We start from the raw sequence: 20152 nt of genomic DNA on the forward strand, positions 1-20152 counted from the left end.
GTGTTTATATTTTTCCTGTGTGGGCAGTTCCAAACTGCCTCTGGAAGCAACGTCAGCACAATAACTGTTTGTCGGGAGCTTCATGAAATGGGCTTCCATGGCCGAACAGCCGCACACAACCCTAAGATCACCATGCGCAATGCCAAGTGTCGGCTGGAGTGGTGTAAATCTCGCCCCCATTGGACTCTGGTGCAGTGGAAGCGCGTTCTCTGGAGTGATGAATCACGCTTCACCATCTGGCAGTCTGATGGACAAATCTGGGTTTGGCGGATGCCAGGAGAACGCTACCTGCCCGACTGCATAGTGCCAACTGTAAAGTTTGGTGGATGAGGAATAATGGTCTGGGGCTGTTTTTCACGGTTCGGGCTAGGCCCCTTAGTTCCAGTGAAGGGAAATCTTAATGCTACAGCATACAATGACATTCTAGACGATTCTGTACTTCCAACTTTGTGGCAACAGTTTGGGGAAGGCCTTTTCCTGTTTCAGCATGACAATGCCCCCATGCACAAAGCAAGGTCCACACAGAAATGGTTTGTCGAGATCGGTGTGGAAGAACTTGACTGGCCTGCACAGAGCCATGACCCCAATCCCTTCGAACACCCTTTGGGATGAATTGGCTGACTGCGTGCCAGGCCTAATCGTCCAACATCAGTATCCAACCTCGCTAATGCTCTTGTGGCTGAATGGAAGCAAGTCCCCGCAGCAAATGCCATTTAGCAGCCTAGGTTCAGTCAGTAGTGAGAGAATATTAGACTTAGTCAATCTGCTGGATATCAGCACACCAAAGTGGCAGAATATATTAATGAACGACGACTGAAGTTGAGGCACCAAGCAAAATAAATAATTTAAGAACTTTGTTATATAATGGCCTTATTAGGGATGTAGACAGTTTATGCTCGGTGTAGAAACTGAAAAATTGGGAATGTAAAATTCCTTGGTGGAGGGCAATTTTGTGAGTTTCCTTTGATCTTTTGTCCTGGCTTACAGATGTGTATCAACAGGCTGTAAACAAGGAGATCATCAAAATATCAGATAGAAGGGAAGTCATCACATCCCAGGTATGTGTGTTTCTCAAATGGAATCAGAAATAGAGAAACACCAAATGGAATCTCAAGATATCACGAATACTGAGGTTTTTCGTCTCAGAGCGGAAATTTGCAGCACCATTTCCTCAGTGATAGCAGTAGAGAGAGGAGGGGTTAGCATTATGGAATGGCCAAACACACACACACACACCTGTCTGTCGTCTTGTTCGTCCATGCTGTAATGTTCTCCGTCTGGCCCCTCACTAGTTTCGTCTCCCAAGAGGAAGCCCAGGCGCGTCATCAATGTGTTGGCTGCCTCATCCACCGATGGAGGGGGCCCCAGCTCCCCGCTTGACTCCCCTACAGAGAGAGGAGAGAGAGAGTGGGGGAGGGAGAGAGAGTAAGCTGGTCCTGGGGCTCTGTTCACAAACACAAACAGACCCCACATAGCCCCAGGACAACAACAACACAATTAGACCCAACCAAATCATGAGAAAACAAAAAGATAATTACTTGACACATTGGAAAGAATTAACAAAAAAACGGAGCAAACTAGAATGCTATTTGGCCCTAAACAGAGAGTACACAGTGGCAGAATACCTGACCACTGTGACCGACCCAAACTTAAGGAAAGCTTTGACTATGTAGACTCAGTGAGCATAGCCTTGCTATTGAGAAAGGCCGCCATAGGCAGACCTGGCTCTCAAGAGAAGACAGGCTATGTGCACACTGCCCACAAAATGAGGTGGAAACTGAGCTGCACTTCCTAACCTCCTGCCAAATGTATGACCATATTAGAGACAAATATTTCCCTTAGATTACAGAGATCCACAAAGAATTCGAAAACACACCCAATTTTGATAAACTCCCTTATCTACTGGGTGAAATACCACAGTGTGCCATCACAGCAGCGAGATTTGTGACCTGTTGCCACAAGAAAAGGGCAACCAGTGATGAACAAACACCATTGTAAATACAACCCATATTTAGGTTGATTTATTTTCCCATTTGTACTTTAACTATTTGCACATTGTTACAACACTGTATATATACATAATATGACATTTGAAATGTCTTTATTATTTTGGAACTTCTGAGTGTAATGTTTACTGTTAATATTTATTGTTTATTTCACTTTTGTTTACTATGTACTTCACTTGCTTTGGCAATGTTAACATTAGTTTCCCATGTCAATAAAGCCCTTAAATTGAAATTGAAATTGAGAGAGAGTGAGAGAGAGAGTGTGGGGGAAAGTGACAAAGAGAGAGAGGGGGGGGGGGGTAAGGAGGAGGAGGAAGAGAGGGGGGGGAGGAGAGAAGGAGTGGAGAAAGAAGGAGTGTGTTTGTGAATAAGTGTAAATCAAGTAAAACAGAGTAAACCAACTCTCTTGACCTGGAAGGCAACCACACCTTGGATAGACTATAGAAGGAGCAGTCTAGCACATGAAAATTAAAAGATTCAGATCGAAACCAAGAAACAAACTGCTGGATAAATGTCCTTAACCTGTTCAAGCCCCAACTCAGATACATGTGCAACACCTGAACATGTTAGCTACACATTCTCCTGCTGAAAAATGTTCTGTACCAATCACAAAATCACAAAGAAAACACGAATGGGAGAAGGCATATAGTAGAGTAGAGTAGAAACCTAGTAGAGTAGAAATAAGAGACAGTCTCTACCTGAACCACCCCCGAGAGCAGAGCTGTGCATCAGAGGTCAATTCTCCAGAGATTGAGACTGAACTGGACACACTGGCGTTGAGACAACCAACCCCCCTTCTAGTCATGCCTGTAAAGATTCCTCCACACACACACATACAACTGTTCCCATCTCAAACAGTCAGCGTTGTGTTTGGATGAGGTAAGTGAATATGCCCCTCACCTGTGTGAGGGCAGGGTGTGTGTATGTATGTATGTGTGTGTGTGTGTGTGTCTGTCTGTGTGTGAGTGAGTGTTTCTAAGAGAGAGCGCGATAGAGGGAGAGAGAGTGATAGAGGGAGAGAGAGAGTGATAGAGGGAGAGAGAGAGCGATAGAGGGAAGGAGAGAGAGAGCGATAGAGGGAAGGAGAGAGAGAGCGATAGAGGGAGAGAGCGATAGAGGGAGAGCGAGAGAGAGAGAGAGCAATAGAGGGAGAGAGAGAGAGGAAGAGAGTGATAGAGGGAGAGAGAGAGCGATAGAGGAGAGAGAGCGATAGAGAGAGAGAGAGAGCGAGAGAGCAATAGAGGAGAGAGAGAGAGAGAGAGCGAGGGAGAGAGAGAGCGATAGAGGGAGAGAGAGCGATAGAGGGAGAGAGAGAGCGATAGAGGGAGTGAGAGAGCGATAGAGGGAGAGAGAGCGATAGAGGGAGAGAGAGAGCGATAGAGGGAGAGAAAGAGCGATAGAGGGAGAGAGAGAGCGATAGAGGGAGAGAGAGAGCGATAGAGGGAGAGAGAGCGATAGAGGGAGAGAGGGAGAGAGAGCGATAGAGGGAGAGAGAGAGCGATAGAGGGAGAGAGAGTGATAGAGGGAGAGAGAGAGCGATAGAGGGAGAGAGAGCGATAGAGGGAGAGAGAGCGATAGAGGGAGAGAGAGCGATAGAGGGAGAGAGAGAGCGATTGAGGGAGAGAGAGCAATAGAGAGAAAGAGAGAGAGAGAGATAGAGGGAGAAATAGTAGATGTGAATCACTCTACTCACACTGTCTACTGGTATGTATACACCTATATTGGAGAGGGACTGAATATCCTCTGAAACTACTGTAGTATCATATGATGATTAGAAAGAAGAGACTTCTAGCAACGCTGGAGATTTCACAGTCATCATTATTGTTTATATGTCTTTAGATCCTGCTCTGGTCTGGTCATGAGGTCACAATACCAGGATGTTGTTATTAAACTAATACCTGATACTGCCGCTGGTGGACTACTTTGTTATGGGCGGGGTGTTGCTGGGTAATGTGTTGATCTCAGCTGAAGAGCTGGTTTCTCTCTGCTGTGTGTTGTGTATGGGTGTTTGATGTGGTCGTGGGAATGTCAAAGAAAGACAGCTGACAGAAGGTGATGGTGCTCAACTAAACAGTGGTGAGACACTGTAGACAGGCTGCTTTCTTTGGGTGTATTCAAAAGGAACCAAACAGAAGCAAACGGGCTGAAACAGGGAGGGACCTACCTCAACTTGTCCAATAAGAAACACTTGTTTTCATTACTAAATAATTGCACTGATGAATACAACCCAGTTCTCCCTCCCTTCCCTTCTCTCCCTACCATCCCTCCCCTCCCTCAGACTGACTGGTCAGACCAGACCGATAGGTAAACAGACCTGTGAGGTTTAGACCATTAGACCAAGGTGAAAGGGTGCCATTGGGATGGTGTTTACTATGTCATTCATGCATACTACATGAAAAACAATGCACACACAGGCGACTGCAGTAACTACACATTATAGCACCCTCAAAACTCTAAATAATACCACACAGCCAGACACAGTAAAGTGGTCCTGGGAGGTCATTGATCCTGTACAACAGATCCCCAAAGGTAGAACATAGTAAGGGATAAATCACCACCTCCTTACAGCCACACACACACACACACCTCCTTACATCCAGTGAATAAGGAGTCTACCATTAAAACAAAAACACTGTGTGTGTGTCTATTGATATAGGTAAGCCTCATACGTGGCTTTATTTGAATATACAGTTGAAGTCGGAAGTTTACATACACCTTAGCCAAATACATTTAAACTCAGTTTTTCACAATTCCTGACATTTAATCCTAGTAAAAATTACCTGTCTTAGGTCAGTTAGGATCACCACTTTATTTTAAGAATGTGAAATGTCAGAATAATAGCAGAGAGAAATTATTTATTTAAGCTTTTATTTATTTTAGATACACCAAGTCTGGAACCAACAGGACCCTGAACAGCTTCTACCCCCAAGCAATGAGACTGCTAATACATTCCCAGTGGGTCAGAAGTTCAAATACACTCAATTAGTATTTGGTAGCATTGCCTTTAAATTGTTTAACTTGGGTCAAACATTTTGGATAGCCTTCCACAATAAGTTGGGTGAATTTTGGCCCATTCCTCCTGACAGAGCTGGTGTAACTGAGTCAGGTTTGTAGGCCTCCTTGCTCGCACACACTTTTTCAGTTCTGCCCACACATTTTCTATAGGATTGAGGTCAGGGCTTTGTGTTGGCCACTCCAATACCTTGACTTTGTTGTCCTTAAGCCATTTTGCCACAACTTTGGAAGTATGCTTGGGGTCATTGTCCATTTGGAAGACCCATTTGCGACCAAGCTTTAACTTCCTGACTGATGTCTTGAGATGTTGCTTCAATATATCCACATAATTTTCCTTCCTCATGATGCCATCTATTTTGTGAAGTGCACCAGTCCCTCCTGCAGCAAAGCACCCCCACAGCATGATGCTGCCACCCCTGTGCTTCACGGTTGGGATGGTGTTCTTCAGCTTGCAAGCTACCCCCTTTTTCCTCCAAACATAACGATGGTCATTATGGCCAAACAGTTCTATTTTTGTTTCATCAGACCAGAGGACATTTCTCCAAAAAGTACGATCTTTGTCCCCATGTGCAGTTGCAAACCATAGTCTGGCTTTTTCATGGTGGTTTTGGAGCAGTAGCTTCTCCTTGCTGAGCGGCCTTTCAGGTTATGTCGATATAGGACTCGTTTTACTGTGGATATAGATACTTTTGTACCTGTTTCCTCCAGCATCTTCCTTTGCTGTTGTTCTGGGATTTATTCGCACTTTTCGCACCAAAGTACGTTAATCTCCTTCCTGAGCAGTATGACGGCTGTGTGGTCCCATGGTGTTTATACTTTGTGTACTATTGTTTGTACAGATGAACTTGGTACCTTCAGGCATTTGGAAATTGCTCCCAAGGATAAACCAGACTTGTGGAGGTCCACCATTTTTTTTCTGAGGTCTTGGCTGATTTCTTTTGATTTTCCCATTATGTCAAGCAAAGAGGCACTGAGTTTGAAGGTAGCCCTTGAAATACATCCACAGGTACACCTCCAATTGACTCAAATTATGTCAATTAGCCTATCAGAAGCTTCTAAAGCCATGACATCATTTTCTGGAATTTTCCAAGCTGTTTAAAGGCACAGTCAACTTAGTGTATGTAAACTTCTGACCCACTGGAATTGTGATACAGTGAATTATAAGTGAAATAATCTGTCTGTAAACAATTGTTGGAAAAAGTACTTGTGTCATGCACAAAGTAGATGTCCTAACCGACTGCCAAAACTATAGTTTGTTAACAAGAAATTTGACTCCAACCTAAGTGTATGTAAACTTCCGACTTCAACTGTATTTACTTGAGCATACAGACATTGCAACATACTGCTTGTTATTGTATTCATCCAAGCGATAGTCTAGATCTCGGATAGCTTTCAAAAGCGAGAAGAAAAAGGCTTTCGCAACATTCCAAACATACCCTCAGTGAAACTCCAAGCATTCCTCCTTGTCTGTAAGACATCAATCAGCCTACACTCCTCCTACCGAAATTTAATATATAGCGAGCTCTTGTGTGTTTGCCCCCTCTCCCTCTCTTAGTCCTCTTCACTCTGATTCCTGAAGAGAGACAGATGGTTGCCATGGCAACTATCTGGTGGCGTGGTGGGCAGCGTGGAGGAATGTGTTCCTCTGCGGACGGCCGGATGCATCTGTTTCTCCCCCGGCCGTCCAAGGAATTAACGTGGTCCACACACACACACACCAACACAGTGGTGAAGAAGGCATGACAATGCCTCTTCCCACTCAGGATGCTTAAAAGGTTTGGCATGGGCCCTAAGATCCTCAAAAAGTTATACAGCTGCACCATTGAGAGCATCTTGACTGGCTGCATCACCGCTTGGTATGGCAACTGCTTGGCGCTACAGAGGGTAGCGCGTATGGCCCATCCAGGACCTCTATACCAGTCGGAGTCAGAGGAAGGCCCTAAAATTTGTCAAAGACTCCAGCCACCCAAGTCATATACTGTTCTTTCTGCTACGGTACCGATACACCAAGTCTGGAACCAACAGGACCCTGAACAGCTTCTACCCCCAAGCAATGAGACTGCTAAATAGAGTACCAAATAGCTATCCGGACTATCTGCATTGACCCCCCTTTTTTTAACTATTTTGACTCATCACATAAGCTGCTACTGTCTATTATCTATCCTTTTGCCCAGTCACTTTACCCCTATTACCTACAGTGCATTCGGAAAGTATTCAGACTTTTTCCACATTTTGTGCCCAGAAGGAGCAAACGCCTGGTACTCAACGGGAGGCTACGTTGGTAGATGTCCTCCTCGGTTGGGGGAAAATCACAGAGGAGGAGGCCGTCCGTTACGGTAAGGCAATGAAGGAGGAAGCCCGGGTAGGAGAGGATCAACGGTGACATCAACGATGCCGGCCGAAGAGGAAGCCCGAGAAGCAGCCCCAAGAAAATTGTGTGGAGGGGGGGGGGGGTGGGGGGGGGGGGGGCTCACGGGGTGGACGACGAGGCAGCAGGAGGCCGTGAAAGGGCTGACTAGAGAGGAGGAGGCCGCTATTTTAGAGGTCCTCCAAGACCTGCGGATCGAGAGAGAAGAGCCCCGACCACTGCACCCGGTGGGGTTCCAGTTGGAGTCCCTACGACCATGGGAGCAGGAATGGGAACAGTTTTACACTGAGGAGTCAGAGGATGACGACGACGATGAGTTTCTGTTCCCTAACTCATGGGGGCTCCCGGAGGAGTCCTCACTGGAGGAGGATTTGGCGCGGAGAGAGAAGGACAGGAACAGTCGTACATCTCCAATGCCAATTCCCAGCCCGGTACGCCCCGTGCCTGCTTCTCGCACCAAGCCAGTGGTGCTTGTTCCCAGTCCGGCACGGCCCGTTCCAGGACAGAAACACGCACCTAAAATGGATTCAGCAGGTACAGTCGGTCCGTCCGGATCTTTGGAGGAACGTATGCAACGGCAGGCGAGCAGGATCCAGGCGCTCGGCAGCGCAATGGTGCGCGTAGTGAGTACATTGGAGCGAGAGAGGTGGTGTTTCTACACCTTGGGCTGGGCACGGCATTTAGTCCTGCTCCAGAGATGGGGATGGATACGGGTCCGGAAGTTTGCTCCACTCCGGAGCCAGAGCAATCCGCTCCACCGGTGCCTGATCCAGCTCCAGTCGGTTGCTCCACTCCGGAGCCAGAGCAGTCCTCTCCACTGGGGTCCAGTCCTGCTCCGGTCAGCGGATCCACTCCGGAGCCAGAGCAGTCTGCTCCACCGGTGCCCAGTCCAGCTCCGGTCAGCGGATCCACTACGGAGCCAGAGCAATCCGCTCCACCGGTGCCTGATCCAGCTCCGGTCAGAGGCTCCATTCCGGAGACAGAGCAGTCCGCTCCACCGGTGCCTAGTCCAGCTCCGGTCAGCGGCTCCACTCCGGAGCCAGAGTTGTCCGCTCCACCGGTGCCCAGTCCAGCTCCGGTCAGCGGTTCCACTCCGGAGCCAGAGCAATCCGCTCCATCGGCGCCTGATCCAGCTCTGGTCAGCGGCTCCATTCCGGAGACAGAGCAGTCCGCTCCACCGGTGCACGGTCCAGCTCCGGTCAGCGGCTCCACTCCGTAGCCAGAGTAGTCCGCTCCACTGGTGCGTGTTTCCAGTCCAGTACGGCCCATACCTGCTCCCCGCACCAAACCAGTGGTGCGTGTCGCCAGCCCGGTACGCCCCGTACCTGCTCCCCGCACCAAACCAGTGGTGCGTGTATCCAGTCCGGTAAGCCCCTCACCTGCTCCCCGCACCAAACCAGTGGTGCGTGTCGCCAGCCCGGTACACCCTGTACCTGCTCCCCGCACCAGACCAGTGGTGCGTGTATCCAGTCCAGCACAGCCCGTGCCATCTCTGCAGCACTCCACCAATCAGGCCTTTATGGTAGAGTGGCCAGACGGAAGCCACTCCTCAGTAAAAGGCACATGACAGCCCGCTTGGAGTTTGCCAAAAGGCATCTTAAGGACTCTCAGACCATGAGAAATAAGATGATCTGGTCAGATGAAACCAAGATTGAACTCTTTGGCTTGAATGCTAAGCGTCACGTCTGGAGGAAACATGGCACCATCCCTATGGTGAAGCATGTTGGTGGCAGCATCATGCTGTGGCAATGTTTTTCAGCGGCAGGGACTGGGAGACTAGTCAGGATCGAGGGAAAGATGAACGGAGCAAAGTACAGAGAGATCCTTGATGAAAACCTGCCCAGAGCGCTCAGGACCTCGAGTCAAGAAGACTTGAGGCTGTAATCGCTGCCAAAGGTGCTTCAACAAAGTACTGCGTAAAGGGTCTGAATACTTATGTAAATGTGATATCAGTTTCTTATTTTTAATACATTTGCAAAAATGTCAAAAAAAACTATTTTTGCTTTGTCATTATGGGGTATTTTGTGTAGATAGATGAGGGGCAATAACTATTTAATCCATTTCAGAATAAGGCTGTAACGTAACAAAATATGGAAAAAGTCAAGGGGTCTGAATACTTTCGGAATGCAATGTACCTCGTATCCCTGCACATCGACTTGGTACTGGTCAGGATTGGGGTCAATTCCATTTCAATTCAGGAAGTACACTGAAATTCTAATGTCAATGATCCTCAATGCTTTTTAATGAAATGTGTAATTGGAATTTGGTTTACTTTCTGAATTGACAGGAATTTAAATGGAATTGACTCCAGCCCTGGTACTGGTACCCTGTGTATATAGCCAAGTTATCGCTACTCATTGTGTATTGATTCCTTGTGTTATTATTTTTCTATTTTTCTCTCTGCCTTGTTGGGAAGGGCCCGTAAGCATTTCACTGTTAGTATACAGCTGTTGTTTACGAAGCTTGTACAATCTGATTCGATTTTTGAACCTGCCTGCCTAATGCCGAAGGAGGAGAGAGGAGCTGGCCATGTGTGGAGCAGGCAGGGGAGCCCCAGCCCCAGACCACAGCAGATCAGGGGTTTCAGGTGAGGTGAGAGAGGAGGGTTAAGCCAAGTAAGCCCCCAAATTCCCCCACACATCTACACATACTACCAGTTGCCACAGCAGAGGAGGGCCACTGGAACACTATTACATGGCTACTACCATAGAATTAGGAATTATAATAATTTAATTGGATCTCTATGGCTACTACCATAGAATTAGGAATTAGAATAATTTAATTGGATCTCTATGGATACTACCATCAAAGAGGAGTTGTTCACATACTGTACAGTAGGATGGGTTGTACACTGTACAGTAAAACAACAGTGGAGGCTATGAGGATTGGTCGGACACACACACACGCGCGCACAAGCCCACACATAGACACAGCCACAAGGCAGAGTGGGAACTGTGGTCTGGTATTCTGTCCTAAGAACAGATGTTAAACTCATAATCAGGCTGTTACACGTTCCCTAAGACCTCTTGATAAAAGCTAACACGTCTGCCATTCGTTCCATGTGGGAGGTCAAAGCTCATCTTTTGTTGGCTTTTCCCTACTGAGCAGAATACCTGTTCAAATCAATCCATACTACTGTCACACAGTCCTAACAGCATACCATCATCACATTTAACTGACTACTACCAGACAGTCTTTCCTGTTGATACAGATTATGTCGCAGATTCAATGCAACATCAAACTCTTCACTACAACATTAGAGAGCAGATATCAGAATATACTTAACACACGCATAGAGCAAAGGCCTTGGAGATACTGGCAGATGGAGACGGTGTGAAGTGCTCTGTCTGTCATATTGAAATGACTCTATCCTACTTTTCTTCACGTCTTCATCCGTTGATTAGTGTTCATCTGAGTAAAATCCATACAGGAAGATTGTATACCAACACAAATGTCATGGAGATATTACCAAGCTATATGCCGCCATTCTCAATGACTGCACTTAGAGACCAGATTACAGGAAAGATGAAAAAAATCGATACAGGAAAAAACATATTTGAATTGAGCTACTCTATCCTTGATTGACCCAAGTTGATGATGTCCTCCCGTGGTGGGAAAGAGGGGGATGGAGGGACGGCTTGGGGAGGGATGGAGAGAGGGAACTGGACTCTGCAGGGCTACAGAGGAAAGGTCCGCTGTGATCTAAACAGAAACCAAAGACGAGGTGTGGGAGAGGAGTGAGGGGAAGTGGTAGAGGTAGAGAGAGAGAGAGAGAGGTCAAGAGAGAGGGAGCGAGGGAGAGGATTAGATAGAGTGACAAAGAAAGACTGAACGGGGGAGCGTTAGGAAAGCAATTCAGCTAATGACCTCAGCGATGAGCGGTGTCTGTAAAAGATGCAGTGAAAGACAGAACCGAACATTGCTTAGCTCTGATACACACATTCAATCTGCACTCACCCATATGCAGACGGACAGACTGACGGACAGACACACAGAGACGGACAGACAGTACTATAAAACATACCAAAGTAAAAACATTGAAAAACAAACAAGGCCATAGCTGTGTGGATTTGAGGAGCAGAGCAGACTTACCGGGGCAGTATGTATCCAGGCCGTGGTTCTTGGCAGTACAGGAGGTGTGCGTAGGGGAGCCAAGCTCTGATTGTGGAATGCGAGGGCTCTCCACAAATTTTGCTTTCCGCAGGGGGGCTGGGAGCAGAAAGCACACACACACATACAGAAGGAGACAACACACACACACACATACACACACACACACACAGTGACACAGAACACCCAAATGATAGAAAATAGAGAGGGGGAGACAGATAGAGACAGAAGAGAGAGGGGGAGACAGACAGAGACAGAAGAGAGAGGGGGAGACAGACGGAGACAGAAGAGAGAGGGGGAGACAGACGGAGACAGAAGAGAGAGGGGGAGACAGACGGAGACAGAAGAGAGAGGGGGAGACAGACGGAGACAGAAGAGAGAGGGGGAGACAGACAGAGACAGAAGAGAGAGGGGGAGACAGACAGAGACAGAAGAGAGAGGGGGAGACAGACGGAGACAGAAGAGAGAGGGGGAGACAGACGGAGACAGAAGAGAGAGGGGGAGACAGACGGAGACAGAAGAGAGAGGGGGAGACAGACGGAGACAGAAGAGAGGGGGGGAGACAGACGGAGACAGAAGAGAGGGGGGGAGACAGACGGATACAGAAGAGAGGGGGGGAGACAGACGGAGACAGAAGAGAGAGGGGGAGACAGAAGAGAGAGGGGGAGACAGACGGATACAGAAGAGAGAGGGGGAGACAGACGGAGACAGATGAGAGAGGGGGAGACAGACGGAGACAGAAGAGAGAGGGGGAGACAGACAGAGACAGAAGAGAGAGGGGGAGACAGACGGAGACAGAAGAGAGAGGGGGAGACAGACGGAGACAGAAGAGAGAGGGGGAGACAGACGGAGACAGAAGAGAGAGGGGGAGACAGACGGAGACAGAAGAGAGAGGGGGAGACAGACGGAGACAGAAGAGAGGGGGGGAGACAGACGGATACAGAAGAGAGAGGGGGAGACAGACGGAGACAGAAGAGAGGGGGGGAGACAGACGGATACAGAAGAGAGAGGGGGAGACAGACGGAGACAGAAGAGAGGGGGGGAGACAGACGGATACAGAAGAGAGAGGGGGAGACAGACGGAGACAGAAGAGAGGGGGGGAGACAGAAGAGAGAGGGGGAGACAGACGGAGACAGAAGAGAGGGGGGGAGACAGACGGATACAGAAGAGAGAGGGGGAGACAGACGGAGACAGAAGAGAGAGGGGGAGACAGACGGAGACAGAAGAGAGAGGGGGAGACAGACGGAGACAGAAGAGAGAGGGGGAGACAGACGGAGACAGAAGAGAGAGGGGGAGACAGACGGAGACAGAAGAGCGGGGGGGAGACAGACGGAGACAGAAGAGAGGGGGGGAGACAGACGGATACAGAAGAGAGAGGGGGAGACAGACGGAGACAGAAGAGAGAGGGGGAGACAGAAGAGAGAGGGGGAGACAGACGGAGACAGAAGAGAGGGGGGGAGACAGACAGAGACAGAAGAGAGAGGGGGAGACAGACGGAGACAGAAGAGAGAGGGGGAGACAGACGGAGACAGAAGAGAGGGGGGGAGACAGACGGAGACAGAAGAGAGGGGGGGAGACAGACGGATACAGAAGAGAGAGGGGGAGACAGACGGAGACAGAGAGGGGGAGACAGACAGAGACAGAAGAGATGGGGGAGACAGACAGAGACAGAAGAGAGAGGGGGAGACAGACGGAGACAGAAGAGATGGGGGAGACAGACGGAGACAGAAGAGAGAGGGGGAGTCAGAGAGAGCTTATGAGATTGCGTCAGCACATTGAAATGACTAACACGCAGCAAAGCTTATCCAAGTCGACTCATTTGAGTTTGGTCACAGGTACAACTTTAGCTCAAGAGAAACATGATTGTTACAGTGCCATATAGTATACAGAACACCAAGCCAACACTTCCTATGCATTAGTCCTATACATTACGATACCAAATCAACTAACCACATTCCTTGGGCATTTAAAACTATCAGGAGGTAAAGGTGACACTTACAGTATAACATAGAACAGAATGTCAAACATCCTCATAGACTTCTATTGAATAATCATCCTCTCTAAATTTAACAGCACTGAAAAATGCAAATGTCTGTCAGCCTGCCTAATGACGCAATCACAGCAAGAATGCAAATGACATACATCCATTTTGGGAATGTATTCACACCCGACTCAGACACCGGCAGCGAACAGCCAACCTGTCAACAGATCATTTCCACATAACAGGAAAGGTGTCGAGAATGTTCGAATATTACAAATTTGGGGGAGGCGGATGTGACATAACACAAGTCAAATCTGTTTGGCTTAGAATAGAATAGAATGTAATAGAATAAAATACAACAGAAAATAATAGAATAACACCGGACTTCCTCAAGTGAGGTGTACACTGGATCAGTTTTATAGACTAATGTAATAGCGACACATTCTGAACTTGCAATGTTATGCCAGTGTGAAGGACATCACGCTGCTTGCTTAGCGAGTACCACTTCCTCCTGATTCGACCCATACCTGCCGCAAACTCAGGACCTCTGCCTCACAAACACATGTGACCGCCCTCCTCAAGCATCTTAGTCGAACACGCCACCTCAAAATCTAGCTAATGAGGCGACACAAGCGGGACACTTAAGGCTGAGGAGTACGTTTCACACATCCCCATGTGCTACACCAGCAATGTTATGTTGCAATATTATGCTAGCCATGGACGTACACGTCATAAGATAGACATCTCGATAGTGATTATCTGTTACACAAATGTGTGACTAACTGAACAGTTCGGTTGAGAGACAAGCGTCGTGTAGGAGTAACGCCATCTGACGTAAGACAATGCAGTTCAAGAGGAAACTGAGTATTTTCTCCATTCTGAACAGGTGTTAACTTAATAGGCTAGCTTAGCTGGAATCCCATGACATATTCTAAGCAGCTTTTCTCTCGCTCCACTGAGTGTGGGCTCTCACTCCCCTAAATGGCTGGTGTTGGACAATTATGCAAAATAACTCCGCCATTCTCAGCCACATATACCTAGTTTATCACATTTCTGTCTATAACCCAATCCTGAAGACTTGGATCAACAGAAACATTTAGGAAAATAGAGCTATATGGCATGCCCTTTTATTTTTATTTTTTTAGGGGGTAGTTCAGCTTAATATTGCAGATAGATTGTAACTTCCATCAATGTAATTGTCTGCATCACTTCCAATCCCCCATGTTTATATATATATATACAGTGGGGAGAAAAATAATTTGATACACTGCCGATTTTGCAGGTTTTCCTACTTACAAAGCATGTAGAGGTCTGTAATTTCTATCATAGGTACACTTCAATTGTGAGAGACGGAATCTAAAACAAAAATCCAGAAAATCACATTGTATGATTTTTAAGTGAATAATTTGCATTTTATTGCATGACTTAAGTATTTGATACATCAGAAAAGCAGAACTTAATATTTGGTACAGAAACCTTTGTTTGCAATTACAGAGATCATACGTTTCTTGTAGGTCTTGACCAGGTTTGCACACACTGCAGCAGGGATTTTCGCCCACTCCTCCATACAGACCTTCTCCAGATCCTTCAGGTTTCGGGGCTGTCGCTGGGCAATACGGACTTTCAGCTCCCTCCAAAGATTTTCTATTGGGGTCAGGTCTGGAGACTGGCTAGGCCACTCCAGGACCTTGAGATGCTTCTTACGGAGCCACTCCTTAGTTGCCCTGGCTGTGTGTTTCGGGTCGTTGTCATGCTGGAAGACCCAGCCACGACCCATCTTCAATGCTCTTACTGAGGGAAGGAGGTTGTTGGCCAAGATCTCGCGATACATGGCCCCATCCATCCTCCCCTCAATACGGTGCAGTCGTCCTGTCCCCTTTGCGGAAAAGCATCCCCAAAGAATGATGTTTCCACCTCCATGCTTCACGGTTGGGATGGTGTTCTTGGGGTTGTACTCATCCTTCTTCTTCCTCCAAACACAGCGAGTGGAGTTTAGACCAAAAAGTTATATTTTTGTCTCATCAGACCACATGACCTTCTCCCATTCCTCCTCTGGATCATCCAGATGGTCATTGGCAAACTTCAGACGGGCCTGGACATGCGCTGTCTTGAGCAGGGGGACCTCGCGTGCGCTGCAGGATTTTAATCCATGACGGCGTAGTGTGTTACTAATGGTTTTCTTTGAGACTGTGGTCCCAGCTCTCTTCAGGTCATTGACCAGGTCCTGCCGTGTAGTTCTGGGCTGATCCCTCACCTTCCTCATGATCATTGATGCCCCACGAGGTGAGATCTTGCATGGAGCCCCAGACCGAGGGTGATTGACCGTCATCTTGAACTTCTTCCATTTTCTAATAATTGCGCCAACAGTTGTTGCCTTCTCACCAAGCTGCTTGCCTATTGTCCTGTAGCCCATCCCAGCCTTGTGCAGGTCTACAATTTTATCCCTGATGTCCTTACACAGCTCTCTGGTCTTGGCCATTGTGGAGAGGTTGGAGTCTGTTTGATTGAGTGTGTGGACAGGTGTCTTTTATACAGGTAACGAGTTCAAACAGGTGCAGTTAATACAGGTAATGAGTGGAGAACAGGAGGGCTTCTTAAAGAAAAACTAACAGGTCTGTGAGAGCCGGAATTCTTACTGGTTGGTAGGTGATCAAATACTTATGTCATGCAATAAAATGCAAATTAATTACTTAAAAATCACACAATGTGATTTTCTGGATTTTTGTCAAATACTTGTTCTCCCCACTGTACATTTTATGGACACAATAATTGTTTATTATTTTACAATAATTATATTTTGTTTGTTTTTTCTCCTGAACTTCTTCTACTCTCAACCTCTCTAATCATTTTCATGATGTCCATCCGGTTTTCTTCTATATGCCATATCTTTCTAACTGTGCTCTTTCACAAAAAATCTCAACCCTACAACCTACAGTGAGGGAAAAAAGTTTTTGATCCCCTGCTGATTTTTTACGTTTGCCCACTGACAAAGAAATGATCAGTCTATAATTTTAATGGTAGGTTTATTTGAACAGTGAGCGACAGAATAACAACAACAAAATCCAGAAAAACGCATGTCAAAAATGTTATAAATTGATTTGCATTTTAATGTGGGAAATAAGTATTTGACCCCCTCTCAATCAGAAAGATTTCTGGCTCCCAGGTGTCTTTTATACAGGTAACGAGCTGAGATTAGGAGCACACTCTTAAAGGGAGTGCTCCTAATCTCAGCTTGTTACCTGTATAAAAGACACCTGTCCACAGAAGCAATCAATCAATCAGATTCCAAACTCTCCACCATGGCCAAGACCAAAGAGCTCTCCAAGGATGTCAGGGACAAGATTGTAGACCTACACAAGGCTGGAATGGGCTACAAGACCATTGCCAAGCAGCTTGGTGAGAAGGTGACAACAGTTGGTGCGATTATTCGCAAATGGAAGAAACACAAAATAACTGTCAATCTGGGGCTCCATGCAAGATCTCACCTCGTGGAGTTGCAATGATCATGAGAACGGTGAGGAATCAGCCCAGAACTACACGGGAGGATCTTGTCAATGATCTCAAGGCAGCTGGGACCATAGTCACCAAGAAAACAATTGGTAACACACTACGCTGTGAAGGACTGAAATCCTGCAGCGCCCGCAAGGACCCCCTGCTCAAGAAAGCACATATACAGGCCCGTCTGAAGTTTGCCAATGAACATCTGAATAATTCAGAGGAGAACTGGGTGAAAGTGTTGTGGTCAGATGAGACCAAAATCGAGCTCTTTGGCATCAACTCAACTCGCCGTGTTTGGAGGAGGAAGAATGCTGCCTATGACCCCAAGAACACCATCCCCACCGTCAAACATGGAGGTGGAAACATTATGCTTTGGGGGTGTTTTTCTGCTAAGGGGACAGGACAACTTCACCGCATCAAAGGGACGATGGACGGGGCCATGTACCGTCAAATCTTGGGTGAGAACCTCCTTCCCTCAGCCAGGGCATTGAAAATGGGTCGTGGATGGGTATTCCAGCATGACAATGACCCAAAACACACGGCCAAGGCAACAAAGGAGTGGCTCAAGAAGAAGCACATTAAGGTCCTGGAGTGGCCTAGCCAGTCTCCAGACCTTAATCCCATAGAAAATCTGTGGATCTGAAGGTTCGAGTTGCCAAACGTCAGCCTCGAATCCTTAATGACTTGGAGAAGATCTGCAAAGAGGAGTGGGACAAAATCACTCCTGAGATGTGTGCAAACCTGGTGGCCAACTACAAGAAACGTCTGACCTCTGTGATTGCCAACAAGGGTTTTGCCACCAAGTACTCAGTCATGTTTGCAGAGGGGTCAAATACTTATTTCCCTAATTAAAAAGGCAAATCAATTTATAACATTTTTGACATGCGTTTTTCTGGATTTTTTTGTTGTTATTCTGTCTCTCACTGTTCAAATAAACCTACCATTAAAATTATAGACTGATCATGTCTTTGTCAGTGGGCAAACGTACAAAATCAGCAGGGGATCAAATACTTTTTTCCCTCACTGTATATACTTATTATGGACACAGTATGCTTACATTATTAGTTATCTTGTTATTAGTTGTTGTTAGTTGTTATTAGTCCCATCCTTCAACACCACCCATCTATCTCTTAACACCATCCATATAGGATTTCTATTTGCCATATATTTTTCAACTGTACTGTGATGTTTTACAAAAGTTCTGAACCTTTCTATTCTCATTGTTTCTACAGATTGTAAATTTAAATAAACATTTTTGCTAAAAGTATTATTATATTATTGATCGATTGCCTATGACTTTTCAGATCACCCAGTAATGCTATCCGCAAGGTTAGCTCCAGGTAAATTTTGCAATCCTTTAGCCATTCCTGGACCTGTGTCCAAAAACATGCTACAAATGGACAGTACCAAAACAAATGATCTAATGATTCTGTCTCTTCGCAGCTAAATCTGTAGAGCTGGGAATATTGTATCCCCCATATAAATAACATTATATTGGTAGCAAGAATTGTATATAATAATTTAAATTGAAAGATTCTAAGTTTTGAATCCGGTGTCATTTTGCGTATCAGTTCATAAACACTATGCCATGGGATCGGTACGTCAAAAATCTCTTCCCAACTATTTTGCAATCTATATGGGACGGCTGTCAATCTTTTGGTCCTTAAATGAAACTGGTATCATTTTTTATTTATCACAGTTTTCTTTAACCAATTATGTTCTTTAATGCAAGGCCGACAGACAAGTTCCTTACTTTCTCCCCCTTCCACTTTCCTCTTCCACTTTTGCGGTAAGGCTGCAATTATTTGGTTGTAATTTTGGGTAGAGCAGATATTTCCATATGTTTTTGTGCGACATAACTCCACCAGTCCTACTGATGATATCATTTACGAAGATTATACCTTTTTTAAACATTTTGTCAAAAAAAATAGTTTTTTTGTCAATTAGTATATTTGAGTTTAACCACAATATTTGTTGCATTATTTGTTCTGTCGTTTCTGGAGGATTAAATAGAAATTGCAACCAACTTTCTATGGCTTGTTTTAGAAGTAGTGATATTTGGGAGATGATTTCCTTTTCAAATAACTGAAAGTGAGAGGTTGTAATCTGAATAAAGGGAAAAAGGCCATTCTTGAACATTGGGTGAGACAATCTTACTAATTTGCTAGAGAACCATTTAGGATTTAAGTATAACTTTTGTATGACTAAAGCTTTTAGTGATAGGTCTAATGCTTTAATATTTAATCATTTCTGTCCTCCGAATTCATATTCATTATATAAATAGGCTCGTTTAATTTTGTCTGGCTTGCCGTTCCAAATAAAATGGAATATTTTTTTGTCCATATAATTTTAAAAAAACAGTTCGCAAGACCATAAGCAAATAGGTAAACTAGGATAATACTAAAGAGTTAATCAGGGTAATTTTTCCACAAATTGACAGGTATTTACCTTTCCATAGTAGCAAGATCTTGTCTATTTTTGCTAACTTTCTATTAAAATGTATTGGAGTGAGATCATTTATTTCCTTTGGGATATGTATTCCGAGTATATCCACATCACCATCAGACCATTTTATTGGTAAACTACATGGTAATGTAAAAATTGTATTTTTTGGTGATCCAATACGTAATATAGTACATGTGTCATAATTTGGTTGTAATCCAGTGAGGTTAGAAAATGTATCTAGATCCTCTATGAGGCTGTGGAGGGATTCACAGCCTCATGAATCATCAGCGTACAATGACACCTTTGTTTTTAAGCCCTGGATTTCTAATTCCTTGATATTATTGTTGGATCTGATTTTAATAGCTAACATCTCGATGGCCATAATAAATAGATATGTGGCATGCCCTTAGGATACTGTGACTGTTTGCCCTTTTCTCTGTCATGAGACAGAGAATATGCCCCAACTGGGCCATGCTGCATGTCAAGAGAGGCAGTTGAAACATCTGCCCCACTGACGATGCCTCACAACAACTGGACTACAGCAAGAACAACTCAGCACTGTTGAGTTGGCTCAGGGTTCAAGTCAGGCGAACACAGAGGACTGAGGAGTGATAAGAGATTAAGTACACCAGTCTACTGAATGCCACTCTGTCAGTGTACAGTACAGTATGGAAGTGGAAGTTTACTAACACGACTGAGTTTCCCAGCAGAACAGAGGAAGTGACAGAG

At 45.8% G+C, this 20152-nt stretch overlaps 1 protein-coding gene across 1 annotated transcript in view; it reads right to left on the bottom strand.

Annotated features, from left to right (window-relative positions):
• LOC311100971 (protein TANC2-like) overlaps positions 1-20152 on the bottom strand; it is a gene marked incomplete at both ends in the record, with an annotated part of 174237 nt that overhangs the window by 65216 nt on the left and 88869 nt on the right. Inside the window, 2 exons of the mRNA XM_084141975.1 lie at positions 1237-1385; positions 11482-11598. Of these exons, the coding sequence (XP_083998101.1) occupies positions 1237-1385; positions 11482-11598 (266 nt within the window). The remainder of the gene's footprint in view (positions 1-1236; positions 1386-11481; positions 11599-20152) is intronic.

This window comes from Coregonus lavaretus (assembly GCF_964263955.1).
Source record: "Coregonus lavaretus genome assembly, chromosome: 25".
Taxonomy (NCBI): domain Eukaryota; kingdom Metazoa; phylum Chordata; class Actinopteri; order Salmoniformes; family Salmonidae; genus Coregonus; species Coregonus lavaretus.